This window comes from Rosa rugosa, chromosome 6 (genome assembly GCF_958449725.1).
Source record: "Rosa rugosa chromosome 6, drRosRugo1.1, whole genome shotgun sequence".
Classification (NCBI taxonomy): domain Eukaryota; kingdom Viridiplantae; phylum Streptophyta; class Magnoliopsida; order Rosales; family Rosaceae; genus Rosa; species Rosa rugosa.
The window spans coordinates 53,964,666-53,980,894 of NC_084825.1; the positions used below are offsets into that span (position 1 = coordinate 53,964,666).

Below are 16,229 nucleotides of genomic sequence, written 5' to 3' on the forward strand. Positions count from 1 at the left end.
GTGATGAGTTGATTACGAATTAGGCTAGTAGTGCGGTCCCTAAAACCCAGTGCGCTGATTACGAATTGGGCTAGCAGTGTGATCCCTAAAAGTCTAAAACCCAGCCCAAGGAATGAGTTGATTACGAAGTGGGCTAGTAGTGGGCTCCCTAAAAAGTGGTGAGTTGTTGATTACGAATTGGGCCGGCCCAAGTAATAAACCGACAACTGTCGTGGCATCCTAATAAAAAACCCTAGCCCTTTCAACCTTCTATATAAGACCCTATTTACAAAACGGTTACAACGCTGCGCCTCATCCCTCCTCCTCCGCATTGTTCTTCGGTTTTATAATTTTGATTGGTTCAGAGTGAAATCCAATCTTGTGTGAAACCATGTCTACCGGTGAAGTTGCTTGCGCCTACGCCGCCATGATTCTTCATGACGAGGGCATCCCAATCACAGTAAGAACCTCCCTCATTGATATTAGGTCTACGTAGTTTGGAAATTTCAACATGTTGTGGAGCTTAATTATAAACTCTAATTCCAAATTGGTGCTGTGTTTATATCTTTTGTATATGCTTTGTCAATCTGTGGAAGCGAAGGAATAAAATAGTGTAGACTCGATAAAACGCTGTGCTAGAAGTTTGTAGTTTCATGCATGTTTCTCCTGTTACTTTGATTATATATCTGAGAATTCTATGTTGTTTTGGTTGAAATAGGCCGAGAAGATTGCTACTTTGATCAAATCTGCAAATGTTAACGTGGAAGCATACTGGCCCAACCTCTTTGCCAATCTTGCGGAGCAGAAGGATCTTGGTGGCCTTACAATGAATGTTGGATGTGGTGGTGGTGGTGCAGCTCCAGTAGCTATGGCTGCTCCGGCTGCCACCGCCAGTGCTGCTGCTCCTGCAGCCGAGGAGAAGAAGGTGAGAATGTGTTTAAGGCTCTCTGCTTGGCTTTCAGTTGTGAATTTGATACACCAATTACTTGCTATTCTTGCATAAATTCGTTGCTCTATTACGGAATCTGTGGTTATGAATGAGAGCTCTGATTAGTATAGACCTTGAAATTCAAGTTTATCAATAGAAATACCCTGTTGCTTTGATGCTTGGTTCTGGGTATAACATTGTGTCTTTGTTGTCTTTTAGAGTTTTTCTTTACATGAAGTAAGGATACTTATGATGCTTTAATCTCTTTACATATTGGTTGCTGTTCTTGTCTGTTCAACTTGTTTCTTAAACTTCTGTTTGCTGTATATGCAGGACGAACCAGAGGAAGAAAGTGATGATGACTTGGGTATCAGCTTGTTCGATGACTAGAAGATCGTACAAAATAATCATGGAGGCTCATACTTGTTGTCTTCTTGGTTTCAGCCCATTCTAGGACCAATTTATGTTCAATTACTGCTCTAAAAGTTTATAATTTTACCTACTGTGTAGTACATCTATCTCATTTAACTTGTTGAATAATAATAAGTCTTTCTACCCATCTTTAATTATCTACAATGTGTGTGGTTTATGATATGCAAGTAGATTATATGCCGAATCAACCTATTCCATTGTATTTTCACTGGGAAGCATTGTAATTTTGTGGTTTGGTTTTGTGTTTCCCACCATTAGGCCCCTTTTGTCCCATTTTAGTGGTTTTCTTAGCCAAATAATCCGATCCCTGATTCCAATCGGGTTTGCTGGTACAATTCTAGCATAATGGACTCTTGTCCTGGTCCATTTTTGTTTGATTTTTAGTGTCGCAAACTGGATTAGGCCAAAATTTAATTGGATTTTTACTCCCTCACTGTCATAACCTAATTTGATGGTGGCCACTGACTAATATACCACACCACCAAAGTTTGCATTCTTATAATGATTTCCATGATCATTATTGAGTCTAGAATCTACAAGACACTTGATTCGAAGTTTCTATCACATCCTTGTAGATATGAGAAAAATATCTGAAGCTCTTAGAATAAGAAGCCTTACAATTTCTCCGACGGGTGAAACATACCAAACTTCCGATCAAGTGTTATATAGAGACCAAACTTTTCTCAAGTACCTAATACAATCTCTCCGATGGGTATGTTCATTAAATTAGGCTCTCAAGTACCTAGTTTGGTCTATCTATGTTTATGGATGGTCTATCTAATTTAACCCATCCACGTATCTAGTCGGTGTTAGATAGACCAAAGTTTTCCATTGCGCTTGGACCAGTTCTCTTGTTCTTTAAATACCTCCTCTCGCTCAAGTCATCAAACTCAGAAGCAAAGAGCCTATTATTCCTATTATCAGAAACAATGTTCTCCTCGGATATAATCCACAAGCCAATGAGCTTCATAGAAAACGACAAGGAAAAACAGAAGGAGGCCGGTGAAATTGCTTCTTCATCATCGGCGGTGGCGGCCAATAGTGAACATGGAGAGAAGCAGCAGCAGCAGTATGATGCCATTGGCAAGGTTTGCGCCGGAGATCGATGGGGTTCACTGTTTCGAAACCATTGTTCTTCAGTGATGATCAGATTCAACTCTCTCTCTCTCTCACCATCTGTATATACTTGTAATCAAATTGTTTGTTCTTGTCATGCTTGTGGAATAAAGAAAAGCTTAATGCAAAATAATATACTTGGCTTGTGTTCATCATGTTTTAGATTGCATATAGCAAGCTCGATCATATTGGAGAAATTGTATATAAAAAACTAAATCCGATCCTTAGCAGCATTGTTCCACTCGATCCAGTCCCATCCGTCGCCGGAACCCTCGATTTCAGATACTTGCGATAATTTTCCCACCTCTTGTACTCAACGAATCGAACGACCTAGTTTTGGGATGGTGCTACGAAGATTGGCGCCGAGCCTTCATTGATTTGGCGGGAAAGTCCGCATCGGAGAAAAACAAGTGCGAGTCTTTCCGGTGGACTTTTGAATATTTCAATAGCCCAATAAGGCCCATTAAGGCTCTTTCCTCAACTCTAAAGCCCATTTTCTGGAACGCTCCACTTAACTATCAGCCCATTAAGGTTCTTTTCTCAGGCTTAATTAGTAGACTATAGAGTAGGCACAGTCTAACTTTTCCAAGGTGAAACGCACCGTTCCAAGGTCTCGCTCGGCCCAATGAGGCTCTTTTCTCAAGCCCAATTTTCGGACTATAGACAAGGCCCAGACCAACACTGTTAAAGTGAAACGCACCGTTTTAACGGCTGTACGTATAATAGCTTTGTAGTTTGTACAATGGCGCAAACCAGAACCCAAACCTTACTCTTTGCAATTCCTAAAATACCCTTACCAGCATGAAAGCTCCCGTTCATTTCCCGCCAAAGTACAAAGAAGCTTTCTCATACCCTTACCAGTGTAGGCTGTGTAGCATTGTTTCTTAACTAGTGATTGCAAAGAAACAATTCTAGACAATCGTCGTCGGCAAAAGTTATTCTTCAATATATATTAATTTGCCACAAAAAATCGTCACATTGCAATCCTGGTTATCTTTCATACTGGCTTTTGGTTGCTGCTTTTCTCTGTTCGCCTTTTATTGGTGATTGGTGCCATTCTTTACTTGTCTTCACCACCAAGGCATCTCTCATTCCTTTGCTTTACTCTCCTTTTGTTGTCCCTCCACTCAAAGCTATCTATAAGTTCACATATTATCATCAGAAGGCCAAAAATTGTCTCAAGAATCAACAATAGCTAATCTTCAGCAGTTGCGATGGCCATGAGTACTGTCAATATGTCACTGCCTTTCGTCGTTGCGGCTGGAGCTGGGATTTACTTCCTTGACAGAAATCATTACAAACAAAAGGTTAGAATTAGAGCGCATCTATATCTATATGTCTAGGTCTCCTGATTTATATTTGAATCATGCTTCTTCTTGAAGCAGGAAACCCGAGGTGGGATTCGAGCATCTATTGAAAATTTCATGACACAAGCCAAGGTGGAGGTGAGCAACACACAGATGCCGAAGTTGGCACCTCAATTTGATGGGTTGGACTCTTTTGAAACCTTGGTTGGTCGTTAGTTCCCAAGGAATACATGCCTTATTTCCAGTCTGTATATAGTTCATGAAGGGCATATATATTATCTCCTCAGTTTTCAGCATTTTCGATTCCCTGCCACACTCGAAATGAAAAGAAGAAATCAAGAGGAATTTCTTTCCTTGTTGCCATTCATGTCTTATTTGATTGAGAATTTATGCCAAATTTCCAATGGACGTACTAACATTGTTATTCTCAATACAACCGTCATTGTACTACAATTCCTTTTATTATAAATTGAAAATTCCCATTACAATTTACAAACATGAAAAAACAGAATAAATTCATATGATACGAGCAAGGAAACCCCATCTAGTTCAGTATTGCGTAAATTTCACAAAAGAAATCAAGCCGGTGTGAAGCTAATACTAACATAAGCAACGAAGACTCTGTAAACTCTGTTTCTGATAGTTTCCAATGAGTTACACATGCTGAACTGCCTAATTCAGCAGTGTGGAAACCTAAAGAATATCAGTTAATGTATATACAGCTACAAAATGTCTCCGTATTCTTGATACAACTCTAGGGTTCATATACTTTATATTAATTAATCAACAGTCTCCTCTTTCTTATATGAGTAACTATACTAGTGTGCTCTTAATTTCTCTCCTGTTGAAGACATGGAAAAGGGTATTACTCAGGATGAAGATCACAGCATACCTATCGAAGTTCTTGGATTAGATCCAATCACTTTGGTTTTGACTTCTTCCCCACATTTGCAAACTTCCTGGCCACATCGGCCACACCGAATATTACTGTCTTCACCAGAAACCCCCGGTCAAGAGTGCATGCAAGGAGAATACTCCCACCAACAATTATAAGATTCCGTATGTTCCCACTGAAAGGTTTGTCAGATGTAGTCACCACTGCAGTTTGTGATGAATCCTCAGTGCCAGCGGAGGCTTTCAGGTACTCTAGATTTATTTTGGTGTTGATCTGAGCCAGAAAGGCAGGCCGAGAAATTATTCCACCTAACGCTCTCTCATTCTGGTAAGCACGTAAACCAGACTCCATGTTCTTTACAGTATCCCACATTCCTTTTCGTACAGCAAGTTTTGCAATTTCCCATGGGATTCCCGTTTCCTCTTGATGAAACAGTTGAACTTCACATGCAGTCAGCTGGCCATTGCCGTGTCTTGATTCCACTGCAGGTTATGTACAAATTAAGAAGGCAAGGCCACTTGATCATTGCAACTGATGAAACCAAAGCACTGAATATTCCTAATGTCATTTTGATTAGATTAAAGAAGACTAGCATGAGTTTACCTGCTTGAATGCACCAACTTGAGTAGTAGTGATCCACACGTCTTGGTTTGTCATGCCTTTGAATAGAAGGATAGGGTACTCCCTACAAAAGAAAAGACAAACATTGATGTATCTAGTCAAAGAAGAATGGGAAACGGAACACTGTTTCTGCTTCAAGAATTCTAGTCCTCAGTTTCTTTCAAAGTCCAACCCATGTGCCATTGCCAGTTCACATCACAAAATGGCATAGCAAGGCAGAGGCCGGTAATCATCAAAGGAAGTGAAGTGATAAAGAGAATAGAACATACAAGTCAAACATAAATTCCATTCTTCATACCTTTGTCACACAATAATACTTCCTTCCTGACTCCCAAATTCGACGTCCTATTATGTATTCCCTGTCTTTACAGAAGAACGGGAACTGCAGGACAAAAGCAATGCAGAGATAAACAACTTAAGCATATGCAAGGGAGAATCTTTGTAATCATAAAAACTGAAACTTAGATTGATTGGTGAGAATATATAAAACAGAATTCAAAAGTCTCACCTTCTTTATCCACTGAACAACCATGGTTCCTGTGGTTGGGCACTCATCTAAGGTTGTGGCATCACTAAGCATGTTGTCCCACCTTAACCGGAACTCATCATCCCAGAAAAAGTCCCTCACTAGCTCCGGCGTTGCATCCTCATACACAGTCCTGCTACGATATTGAGGAGGACCAATCTAACAGAAGAATAGGAAACAATGTAACATGGATTGTGTATTGATTGTGTTTAAAGAACTCTACTTTCTACAAAAACTAACTTCTCCCACATAATTTGACACAATAGAAATTAGTAAAAAGGAAACAAACTAATGGAATGAAAGTTCAGATAAAGCAATGAAACATGGCTGTGCATCGATTGTTTGTAATGAATTCTATTTTCTACAAAAACTTTTAGAAATGAGAATTAAGGAAACCAATTACCTTCGGATCCCTACGCCAAGCTTGGTAGGCCATAGTTGGAGTTGAACGATCCATCATATGTATCCAAGCCGGACCTCCATCTTTCATATCTACAAGCCGACATAGATTTTCTACATCCTCCTGAGCCACAACATTAGACTTCTTCTCATTCATCTGCGATGTACAGGTACTACACAAAATGTACAAGAACCAGTGAGAAATTCCGTTCCAACTTTTACACTCTTCAACAACGCTTAGGACCAAACCCAACAAAAATCAAAACTAAGCTCAAAGTAACAACATTTCATATCAAATTGCAACAATAACACCAGTACCTGTGGTCATCAAATTCGATAGGCGAGGGAGAAAGCCTCTTCTGCACTGCATGGTTAATGAACCAAGCTTCATAGCCTTGGAACAAGCACGGTGCTGATGAGAACCCTTTTAAGGGTGGTGACATCACAGACCTAGCCGGCGAAGTAGGCATAGACGAATCCAAGACTTTAGAAACAGAGGAGCCTAGTTTTTCCTGACCAAATGTTGCCCACTTCGGCTTCCATGCCCAACCAATCACAATACCAATAAGGAAAGCCGTCCACAGAGGACCCAGAAACACCACAAAGTCCGTGTACTCTATTTTCACCATCTCCAAAATCTCATGCGGAGCATCCATGTTGGTTACCGCCATAAAGCTCGAAACTTTGACGCAGAGTTTGCAACTCTGTTATTAAATTTTTGGTTTTTGGGGATTTCTAGCATCAAACACAGAAACAAATAGTTGATTTGGGGTTCATACGACGGCGCCGTTTCAGTGGTGTAGGCTGGGAATTGCGTCAGGAAAATCAGGGGAGCCCTCTACAGATTGTGGAGAAGCTAAAATAGGATTTGGGATTGGTGGATAACAAAGATTAGATATTTTGATACGTCCAATGATTTCCAAGAGCACCAAGAAGGAGACGAAACGACAAAGGCTCTGGAAACGTACGATTCTAAAGTTTCCAAGTGCTTGCTTCCCGGTGGCTGAGGTTTCTTGTTTTTCACGTCGTCTAAAACCTTAGGTTTAGCTTTTATGGTTATGGTGGGTTTTGTTCTGTGGGCTTTTACACGTGGTAAGAGTTAGAGGATTACCTTGTTTGACTATCTTAACCAGTATTATCGTTTTGCTTCTTGTATCCTGTAGCTAGTTGTTTTGTTTCTCAGATCCTAGCTCATGTCATGAAGGCTATTTGGGACCGTTGGCACATTACATACTCCTAAAACTTGAAAAGCAATTACTTGAAATCTGTAAATTGAAATCACGCAATTAATCAAAATTTATATGAGTCGGATATTCATTATTTTTTAAATAAAATGATCTTGAAAGTTGTATTGAAAAATATGTAATTGATTACATTTTTTAGAGTCTCGTTATAAATAAGATGAACAAACGAGTTTACTGAACAAACTTATCATGAATTGTATGAGCTAAGGTCTCATTATAACCAAAATGAACAAACGAGTTTACTGAGCAAAGTTAAGAACGCACCTCCTTAAGAAACATTAGCTTGTGGCCTAACAATGTACTAATGGAGAGAGCTCTGAGAGCGACAGCTCTAGAACCAGTACCAATTCTATGGAATATCTCAATTCCAATGACCAATGACCATGTCTACTATAACTTCCCCACATGTTTCATGCTTCACCACTACAGCTTGGTAAAGTAAAAGTAAAAAGCGAGCAACACACTATTTCCCACGTAACACAGAACAGTTCTCGTTTCAACTTCAAGTCTTCACCTTTAAGCTCCGAACTCAAAAATTGTCGACAAAACCAAACAAAGCCACCAAATTTCTTCTCCATCTCCGATCCCAATCATCACCTGTTCAATCCCACATCAAAGCTCTGACCTTTCAGCCAATCCGATCCGTCCAGCTCGGCAATGCTCTGCTCGGTCCGCCGGCCTAACTGGCTCGACCGGCTCCGGTCCAACAAGGGCTTCCCTGCCGGCGACAACCTCGACCTCGACCACTTCCTTAGACACAACCCCAACTCATCCTCGGAATCCCCGAGTCCCAATGCCGAGTCAACCGAGTCAATTCCACCGGTCTCAAATCGACCCGAATCTTCCAATCCGACCCGAGACAACGGAAAAGGAGAGGCATTGCTGGGCCTGATGAGCACCGCCATCTCCGAGCTGTTCTTCATCGACGGCTCCGAAGAAAGCTCGAGAATTTCCGGCAAAAAAGTCCCCAGAAAACAAACCCACCCCAGAGTTTGTGTCACCTCCTCCACCACCAACTCCAACAGCAAAGAGAACAAGAGCTCGGGCAGCACCAGAAATGGCATACACGACTTTACAGCTATCGCATCGTTGAATTCGGACAACAACAAGGAATTGAATGAGGAGGAAGAGTTGGAAGAGAAAGGGGAGAGAGAGCTGAAGGGGTATTCGAAGAGCGAGGTGACGGTGATAGACACGAGCTGTGAGGTTTGGAAGACGGAGAAGGTGGTGTTTAGGAGGAAGAGTGTGTGGAAAGTGAGGGAGAAGAAGAGCAAGGTGAGGAGCTTTGGGAGGAATAAGAGGAAAGTGGTGAGTGGTGAGGAAGGTGATGATGACATTGAGGAGAAGAAGAAGGAAGCAAAGGTTTTGGATTGTGAAGGGGATCAATGTATATCTGTCAACCCCATTGAAGTAAGATAAAAGATCTTGTGTCTTGAATTGTTTCGGTTCTTGGTTGATTGTGCTTTAAATTTTATGATGGTGCAGTGAAATTGTTTGTTAAACTCAGCTTATATGCAATGCTTGGTGAGCATTTTGGTAATGCTTCTCAGACTATTTGATAATGATTATGTTTTCGATTTACTAAGACTGTGCAGCCTGCATGTGATGTCGTCTGTGGTGTTTTTGGTTTAATTCCTACTTAGCTTGTGATTTCATGTGTTTGAAATTTGATGTTTGCATTGAGTACGTATAGGAGCAACATTACTGTTGCCTCCAGTTAATTCGAAGGTATACTAGAGTAAGTGACTAGATTTTATGTTTACTCTACTCACGTAATCTTATTGGGGGTTCAGAATTCAGGAGTTACAAGTCTTCTAGTTCAGCTTATGCTAGCACTCTCCTTTATTTTTAACCAACTGTAATTGGGGTTATAATGAGTTCATGTCTTTGTTAATATATTGATGAAGAACTATCAGTTTAGAAGATGAAAGGAAGGCACTCTAACAGATCCATCTATATGGTGAATGATTAATTTAGTTGATTTAAGGCTATGTAAGGGAGAACGCTGCTAAGTGCTGATGACAGTTTGCTTTGGATATAGCCGGGTTCTACCTTCTGGTTCTGAATTTCTCAAGAGTTAGATTGTTAGATTTTGTGTTGCAAGTTTGAAGTTAGTATGCAACTGTTGCTCAGAACAACAAAATTTAGGGTCTCTGCCATTAAATACTTAGAAGACAATGTGTTTAGACTTGTACGCTTTCTAAAGTGTAGCATATTATATTTGTGTTTTTGTTTTACATGTTCGTATGAACTTAAGAAACGTATGTTTATTCCCTTTGTTTCATTGTCCAGAATTCACAGAATGACGCAAGGAAGGAAGTTTACAAAGACACCACAGATACTCTAAATGACAGAGGGAAAGAATTCGGCAAGGACGACATACCAGATAATAATAGAAAAGATTTAGAAAAGGGGTAACTGCACTTGCAAGTACTATCTAATTTCAATATTCTGTTGCTTCCGATATTTAACTGAAGATTTATACTTCTCTATCGGTTGTCTTCCAGGTTTCCTTTGAACAGACCACCAAGAAAAACAATGAAGGATGGCTCGTCTGTTGTCTTTATTAAAGGCATTCCCACATATGAGAAAAATGAAGGAAAGCTTCCTAGGAAGTGTCTCAAGGACAGCCAAAGGAAATACAAGGCTTGATTGATCTTTGATCAGCCACAGGGGGTAGGTTTTGCCCCAGAAAGGTGTAACTGGCTGCAATGCAACAGCCTAATGACAGGCACCAGCGGAGTGTTTATTGACTGTTCGGTCTAGAGGCCTTTCGATATCTGTCTAGATATGAGACTATCGAGTATATGAGGACTGAGGTTTGGTCACACTCAGGAGTTGAAGATGGTTATGGTTGTGATCATTATGATCAGTGTCATTAGGATTCAAAATGTTGTGAATATGAATTTAGTGTAATGTTTGTAATTTCATGATAACAATCATTTTTACCAAAAAATTAAAATTCCAAATGAAATTCCAATAAAAACTCTCCGGTGGATTGTTCTGTTTATCTTGTTGCGATTTTGGCTAAAATGTTCTTAGAAAATTCAAATTCAATATGAATAATCACTCTAAAGACAGATTTGAATCTCACTAACATCAGGAATAGGAAGATGGGGTTAAGAAGAAACAACTACTACGAGAATTGAAAATTATGCCGTGTATGATATATCGATGCACCATATTACATGACATCATCTTAGTCATCGATGCGAGAACACAAATGATTATATGGATTGGACTTTGACTATTGCGTGTCAACAAGAGTCCATGAGCTTGTGGCCCATAATATCCAATCCAAAGAGGCAAAGACGAACGTTAACCATCGTGGCATCGTCTTCAACAGTTCAACCTCCTCCTCAGCCGAAACCCCATTTTCTGAGTCGCGAACATGGTCTCAGCCTACGCTCTCTTCACACACCCTTTCCCCACTTCTTCTTCTTCTTCTTCCGTTGATTCTCTCTTTTCATACCCACCCCCTCCTCCTTCCAACGCAACCTTCCGTAGCCATGAATGGTTTCCTCTGCTAAAGCTGGCTAAAACCCCAAGACCTGAACCAAACCCCTTACTACCCCAACTGGGTCTCCGACCCAATGCACAGTTTCTTCTCCAATGCAGCTCCAATCCGGTCACCGCCGATATAGGTAAAGCAAAGCAAAGCAACTCCGTATCACTCATTTCATGTAAGGAAAACTTACATGGCTTTTACTTGTTGCAGGGACGGTCTTCTCGCTCTTACAAGCGGTTGGAATAGACGAGAAAGAAACAAAAGTGCTTTTGGAGAAGAATCCAGCTCTGGCTTTGACGTCTTTGGATTCGTTACGAGCTCGTATTGAGTGCTTTAATTCAGTTGGACTTGATGGGCTTGTGCTTTCCAATTTGATCACCAAATGTCCGAATCTGTTAACTGCTGAGGAGATTGATCCGTTTTTGAGTTTTGTCCGTCATGATATGGAAGCCAAACTTGAGCCGGGGCAGCTGAGGAGACTTTTTCGGGCAGCAGACGTTAGATTCTTGGTGGGATTTGAGTATAAGGTAGGATTGCTTGTTCGTCGCGGAGTTCCGGAGGAGAAGATTGTTGATGTTCTCAACAAGGTGAATCTATACAAGGCATTGTGTCTCAAGTCAGCTGAGGAAATTGATAGGACTATCACATTCTTGAACCGTTTTGGTGGGATTGACTTGATTGTGAGGCGTCCATCGTTACTGAACTATGACTTGGAGACTCAGCTGGCTCCGAGAGTTGAGTTTCTCACTGAGGTTAGTGGTGGAGATGAAAATGCGACAGGGGTTTTGTTGGGGAAGCTTCCTGCAATTTTGAGCTACACTGTGGATCACACAAAGGGCCATGTAGAGTTGTTGAGGTCATTCGCTGGTTTAAGTGATGAACAGATATTCAAATTCTTGCTAGTTTTCCCCAATGTGGTTAGTGCCAGCAGGGAGAGGAAAATGCGTCCGAGAATTAAGTTTCTGAAGGAATGTGGGTTGAGTTCGAATGATATCTACAAGTTCTTGATCAAAGCTCCATTGTTTCTAGGCTTGTCGTTTGAGGACAACATTGCATATAAGCTTGTGTTTTTGGTGAAGATTGGGTATAGATATAGAACAAGGGACATGGCAGCAGCAATGGGATCTGCCACCAGAACAAGCTCTGATAATTTGCAAAGGGTGATTGAGTTGTTCTTGAGTTATGGTTTTTCGTGTGCCGACATTGTTGTCATGAGCAGGAGGCATCCGCAGATACTGCAGTACAGTCATAGTGCGTTGGAGAAGAAGATGGAGTACTTGATAAATGATATGGGTCGTGAAATCGAAGAGTTATTAGCCTTTCCTGCATTCCTTGGTTACAAGCTTGATGACAGAATTAAAGCCAGGTATGAAGTGAAGAGGAAGATTTTGGGGGAAGGAATGTCACTGAATAAGCTCTTGACTGTTTCATCTGAGAGTTTTAAACCAAAAACTCCTGCTTATGTAATTGATCTGAACGTGGAATGAAAGTTCAGTTCATTCAGCTGCCTTATTATGACTTATACCTTGTGATTCACAAAGCAACATTCAAGGGGTCTTTGATTCTTTTCCACATTGCTCTTTCAATTTCGCCTCAGCAATTCTTTTTCTCATTGGTGTTATGTTAATTAGCATTAGGCTACCAAGAAGCAGAAAAAAGGAAGTTAAACATGAATTATCAGCTAGTCCCAATGTGTAGGGCAACAATAAAATGATGCTTGTAATCTGTATATCAGAAATTTTTGTTCATACATTACAAAACTATGCCTCTTTAACACTTAATCAACTATTGTCTCATGAGGCCTGAGCTTTCAAATCACTGTTGCTGATAGAAATCCTACGGATCATTAGGAACATAACTATACACAAGTGCTGCACTTTGCTAGTCCTACTTATTCTGCCATGGAAGATTCTCTAGCTCGTTCTACCACCCCATTCTCCACTTTATCAGCTTTCCCACTTCCTTTGGGTATAATAACCCCATAGCCTCCTGTTTTTCTTCTGTATAGGATGTTAATCTCACCTGAGCAATAAGAAAGAAAGATTTCAACCACTAGATGACAGAAATAAATAAATAAAAACTGATATACAAGGCTATGAAGGATCAGGAAATTTTGTAGTTCATACCAGTTTCTTCATTTCTGAAAGCATAGAAGTCATGATCAAGGTTTTCCAGTTGATCCACTGCTTCAGCGACTGTCAAAGGTGGCATGTCGAAGTATTTTGTACGGACAACCTCATCCAATAAGTCTTCCTCCTCCTCCTGGGGATCTTCTTCTTCCACTTCCACAGGTATTTGAGCCTCCCTGACTTTCAATCTGTTAAAGCCTTTCATGTGACGGCCATGATCTGATACCTTCTCCTTGATTTTCCTCAACTTCCTCTGGATGATAGAAGCTGCCAGATCTATGCTAGCAATAAGCGTCTCCCCTTCTTCCTCGGCCCTGAACACTCCATGCTTCTTTGTGAACAAAGTGACCTACATGAACAAAGATAAACAATTGCCTATGAGAATGCACATTTAGTAAAATGCAGTTATTCTAAAACATTGAGTAAAATGCCATACGGCAATACCTCACATCTCCTGATCTTTGGGCCTTTTCCAAGGTCTCCACCTCGAACAGACAACCGAATATCAGCTTCCCTCACCAGGTGACTGTGCTTTGAGATTGCCTTTCCAACTTTGTCTTCCACATGCTTCTTGATTGGTTCTGTCAACTAAGTTCACAGATTCAAATTTCTCAATCAAATTCCACTCATTTGCATAGTTCAATACTTACACTATAGAACAGTTCAAATAGAACAGCAACTTAAGATCTAATCAAAAGCTTCACAAGTCATTGCATATTTCCAACTTCTACCTAAATAAATGGTTCAGAGTGGGATCCGTACATATAACATCGGGGTTAGGGGTTGTTTGGTATTCTATTTGAAAGCAATTTTCTGGTTTTGAAAATGTTGAATGTAGCTAAATTGCTTAGAACTCTTTCATCTCAAAAACAAATAATGGCTTTCAAATGAAATACCAGACAAGTGAGACAACCCTTTAGATTTCTAATTTTCGTCGCATAAAGTACTTTTCAGGACATGATCATAATTTTGCTGTAAGTTGTTTGCTTTAGTCCCAACACACGCAATAATGCACAAAACAAATCAATCAAAACCTCTGAAAATTGCTTAAAAACCCAAACTTCAATACATAAACAACTATATTTTCTGCAAATGTAAGCTGAAACTACCAACTTGCTTCAACATGATATAAAATCCTTCTTAGATAGAATACCAAACAACTATTTCAGTGGCATAATGTACTTTCCCAAATCATAGATTTTGCTCTGAGTTCTAAGTTTGAGTCCAAACACACACAACACTACATCAAACAAAACAATCAAAACCCAACAAGATGCTTTAAACCCCAAACTCTAAAACAAACCAAAGCTATTATCTTTCTACAATTTTCTGTTATCTTTCTACAATTTCCTGCATTTCATGACAACCCAATAGAAAGCTAAGCTTAAAATCAAGTACCTCCAAATGCTTTCCCTGTATGATCAACTTGACCGAAGAAAGTGGACCATCCCATGACATCTTTACACCATAATCCTTGTTTCTGGGTCTGATCGCAATCGAAATGGGTCTCAAATTCTTACATGGGTTCAAGAAATTAGACGAGTCAGATGAAAGCTTGGAGATGTGGGGCTTTGCCAAAAAGGTAGATGGTAGACTAGCCATTGATTGAAACAAAGAAGAAGAAGAAGTAAAAAGAGTAGCCATTTGGGTTTGGAATGTGAAAGAAACTTCGGGGTTTTAGCAGAGAAAGATGGGTTCTTGCTCTTCTTGAGCAAAGTGACGAGCTTGGATATAGTGATGGACCATCACTACGCGGCAATTTCAGAGATTATCCACTGCAGAAGAAGAAATATGAACCGTTGATGTTGTAGACTAAGTAGGATGGACGGTGGAGATGGTTTGACTGGTTGCATTCTAAATTCAATGTTTGGGGCAATGTGAAATGGGCCTTTGGTTGGACATTTTGGAACCACTAACACGTGTTTAATCCTAGTCCAATTTGGCCAATGCCCTAAATTGGAAGACAAAAGTTTAATATTGCTTCCAATTTGGATAGGATTGGTGTGTAGATATTTTCAGTCTAATATTGGAGTAGATAAGGTTTCTCTCTCAGTGTGAGAATGATGTGTGAAATTCCAACATTTTCTCAAAGGAAAATCTAAAGCTCAGGGTGTGGTTGATTTGGCAAACTCAACTTTAGTTTGGGGGAGATTTCAAGTCGGGTATCTTCAGCTCTGGGATTTGCTTCCAGCTGAAACTATCTGTGGCCAGAGAAGTCCATGCTCGTAGTGGATTAGTTTCCATGATTGTCAGCTTAAAGAGCTAAATTTTAAGGTGAATAATCCATGTGGTGTGGTCAGATTGACAAGTCTTGACCTCCTTACACAGACGAACGCTGCTCAGATACCGATAATAGTATGGGATAATTCTGTCTTGGATAAAAGCATGCATGAAGAGGGGCCAAGCCTAAGCCCTAGAGTGCTAGTCCACTAGAACACCATTTTCTATCCAAAAAGAAAATAAATATTAAGATGAATAAAAACTACACATGCCTATAGTGAGGAACTGAGGATGCTAAGAGCAAATGCACCGCACTGATCTTGGACGTCCAAGACCAGCCAAAATGGCAAAAAATGACAAAGCTGCAATGCACCGCAAAATTATTGGACGATCAGCTGCCTTCCCGACCAAGCCCAATGGCAAGGCTTGGACTTTGACTTGGTCGACCAAAATGGCACATGGGCCTCACATGTAGGGTAATGGCTGTAGTTAAACATGGTGGGATTAAATATTCAAACATCACATGCTTCTCCAACGGCTATATCTCACCCAAAAGAACGGCATATGCATGGTTTAGCCTTTTGCCTTTTGACTCTTGGGGTGCAATTGCCTTTTGTCTTTTGCCTTTGCACAAATAGGAGGCAAGACCTTGCCTTTTGCCTTTGCCTATTGACTCTTGGGGTGCATTTGCTCTAAAAGAAAAGAAAAAGGATGAAGAAAAATCGGAGAGGATGCTTTGGTTCCTTAACTATTGGGTTTGTTTCTGTTGGGCCTCTCAATATGTTGTTGGACCTCCATATTCTTTGGGTGTTCAATAGTTTTAGTTTTCTTCCCCACGTCTTGTTGGGTCTTGCAAACTATATTTGGTTGGGCCTAGTACGTGAGCAAACCAAATACTATTAGGTTCAAGTCCCTAACTTTTCAT

At 40.3% G+C, this 16,229-nt stretch overlaps 5 protein-coding genes and 1 long non-coding RNA gene across 6 annotated transcripts; 4 read left to right on the plus strand and 2 right to left on the minus strand.

Moving 5' to 3' along the window:
• Positions 1 to 275: 275 nt before the first annotated feature.
• Positions 276 to 1,468, plus strand: LOC133717326 (large ribosomal subunit protein P1). Its single transcript, XM_062144019.1, has 3 exons — positions 276 to 439; positions 698 to 904; positions 1,241 to 1,468. Exons 1-3 carry the CDS (start codon positions 371 to 373, stop codon positions 1,295 to 1,297), a joined length of 333 nt encoding a protein of 110 aa, XP_062000003.1. The 5' UTR covers positions 276 to 370; the 3' UTR covers positions 1,298 to 1,468.
• Positions 1,469 to 1,917: 449 nt separating this feature from the next.
• Positions 1,918 to 4,125, plus strand: LOC133714160 (uncharacterized). Its single transcript, XR_009848482.1, has 2 exons — positions 1,918 to 3,762; positions 3,841 to 4,125. It is a non-coding gene; the product is annotated as an uncharacterized LOC133714160 (long non-coding RNA).
• Positions 4,126 to 4,370: 245 nt separating this feature from the next.
• LOC133714158 (uncharacterized) lies at positions 4,371 to 7,212 on the minus strand. Its single transcript, XM_062140231.1, has 6 exons — positions 6,522 to 7,212; positions 6,208 to 6,376; positions 5,787 to 5,963; positions 5,577 to 5,660; positions 5,261 to 5,342; positions 4,371 to 5,139 (listed from the first exon to the last, which is right to left on the minus strand). Exons 1-6 carry the CDS (start codon positions 6,872 to 6,874, stop codon positions 4,682 to 4,684), a joined length of 1,323 nt encoding a protein of 440 aa, XP_061996215.1. The 5' UTR covers positions 6,875 to 7,212; the 3' UTR covers positions 4,371 to 4,681.
• Positions 7,213 to 7,893: 681 nt separating this feature from the next.
• On the plus strand, positions 7,894 to 10,455 carry LOC133714159 (uncharacterized). The gene is made up of 3 exons (XM_062140232.1): positions 7,894 to 8,857; positions 9,740 to 9,861; positions 9,955 to 10,455. The coding sequence occupies exons 1-3, from the start codon at positions 8,105 to 8,107 to the stop codon at positions 10,097 to 10,099; spliced, it is 1,020 nt and encodes a 339-aa protein (XP_061996216.1). The 5' UTR covers positions 7,894 to 8,104; the 3' UTR covers positions 10,100 to 10,455.
• Positions 10,456 to 10,745: 290 nt separating this feature from the next.
• Positions 10,746 to 12,525, plus strand: LOC133715553 (transcription termination factor MTERF8, chloroplastic). Its single transcript, XM_062142088.1, has 2 exons — positions 10,746 to 11,091; positions 11,166 to 12,525. The coding sequence occupies exons 1-2, from the start codon at positions 10,839 to 10,841 to the stop codon at positions 12,440 to 12,442; spliced, it is 1,530 nt and encodes a 509-aa protein (XP_061998072.1). The 5' UTR covers positions 10,746 to 10,838; the 3' UTR covers positions 12,443 to 12,525.
• Positions 12,526 to 12,650: 125 nt separating this feature from the next.
• Positions 12,651 to 14,823, minus strand: LOC133715554 (ribosome-binding factor PSRP1, chloroplastic). Its single transcript, XM_062142090.1, has 4 exons — positions 14,483 to 14,823; positions 13,529 to 13,672; positions 13,082 to 13,433; positions 12,651 to 12,977 (listed from the first exon to the last, which is right to left on the minus strand). Exons 1-4 carry the CDS (start codon positions 14,726 to 14,728, stop codon positions 12,847 to 12,849), a joined length of 873 nt encoding a protein of 290 aa, XP_061998074.1. The 5' UTR covers positions 14,729 to 14,823; the 3' UTR covers positions 12,651 to 12,846.
• Positions 14,824 to 16,229: the final 1,406 nt, after the last annotated feature.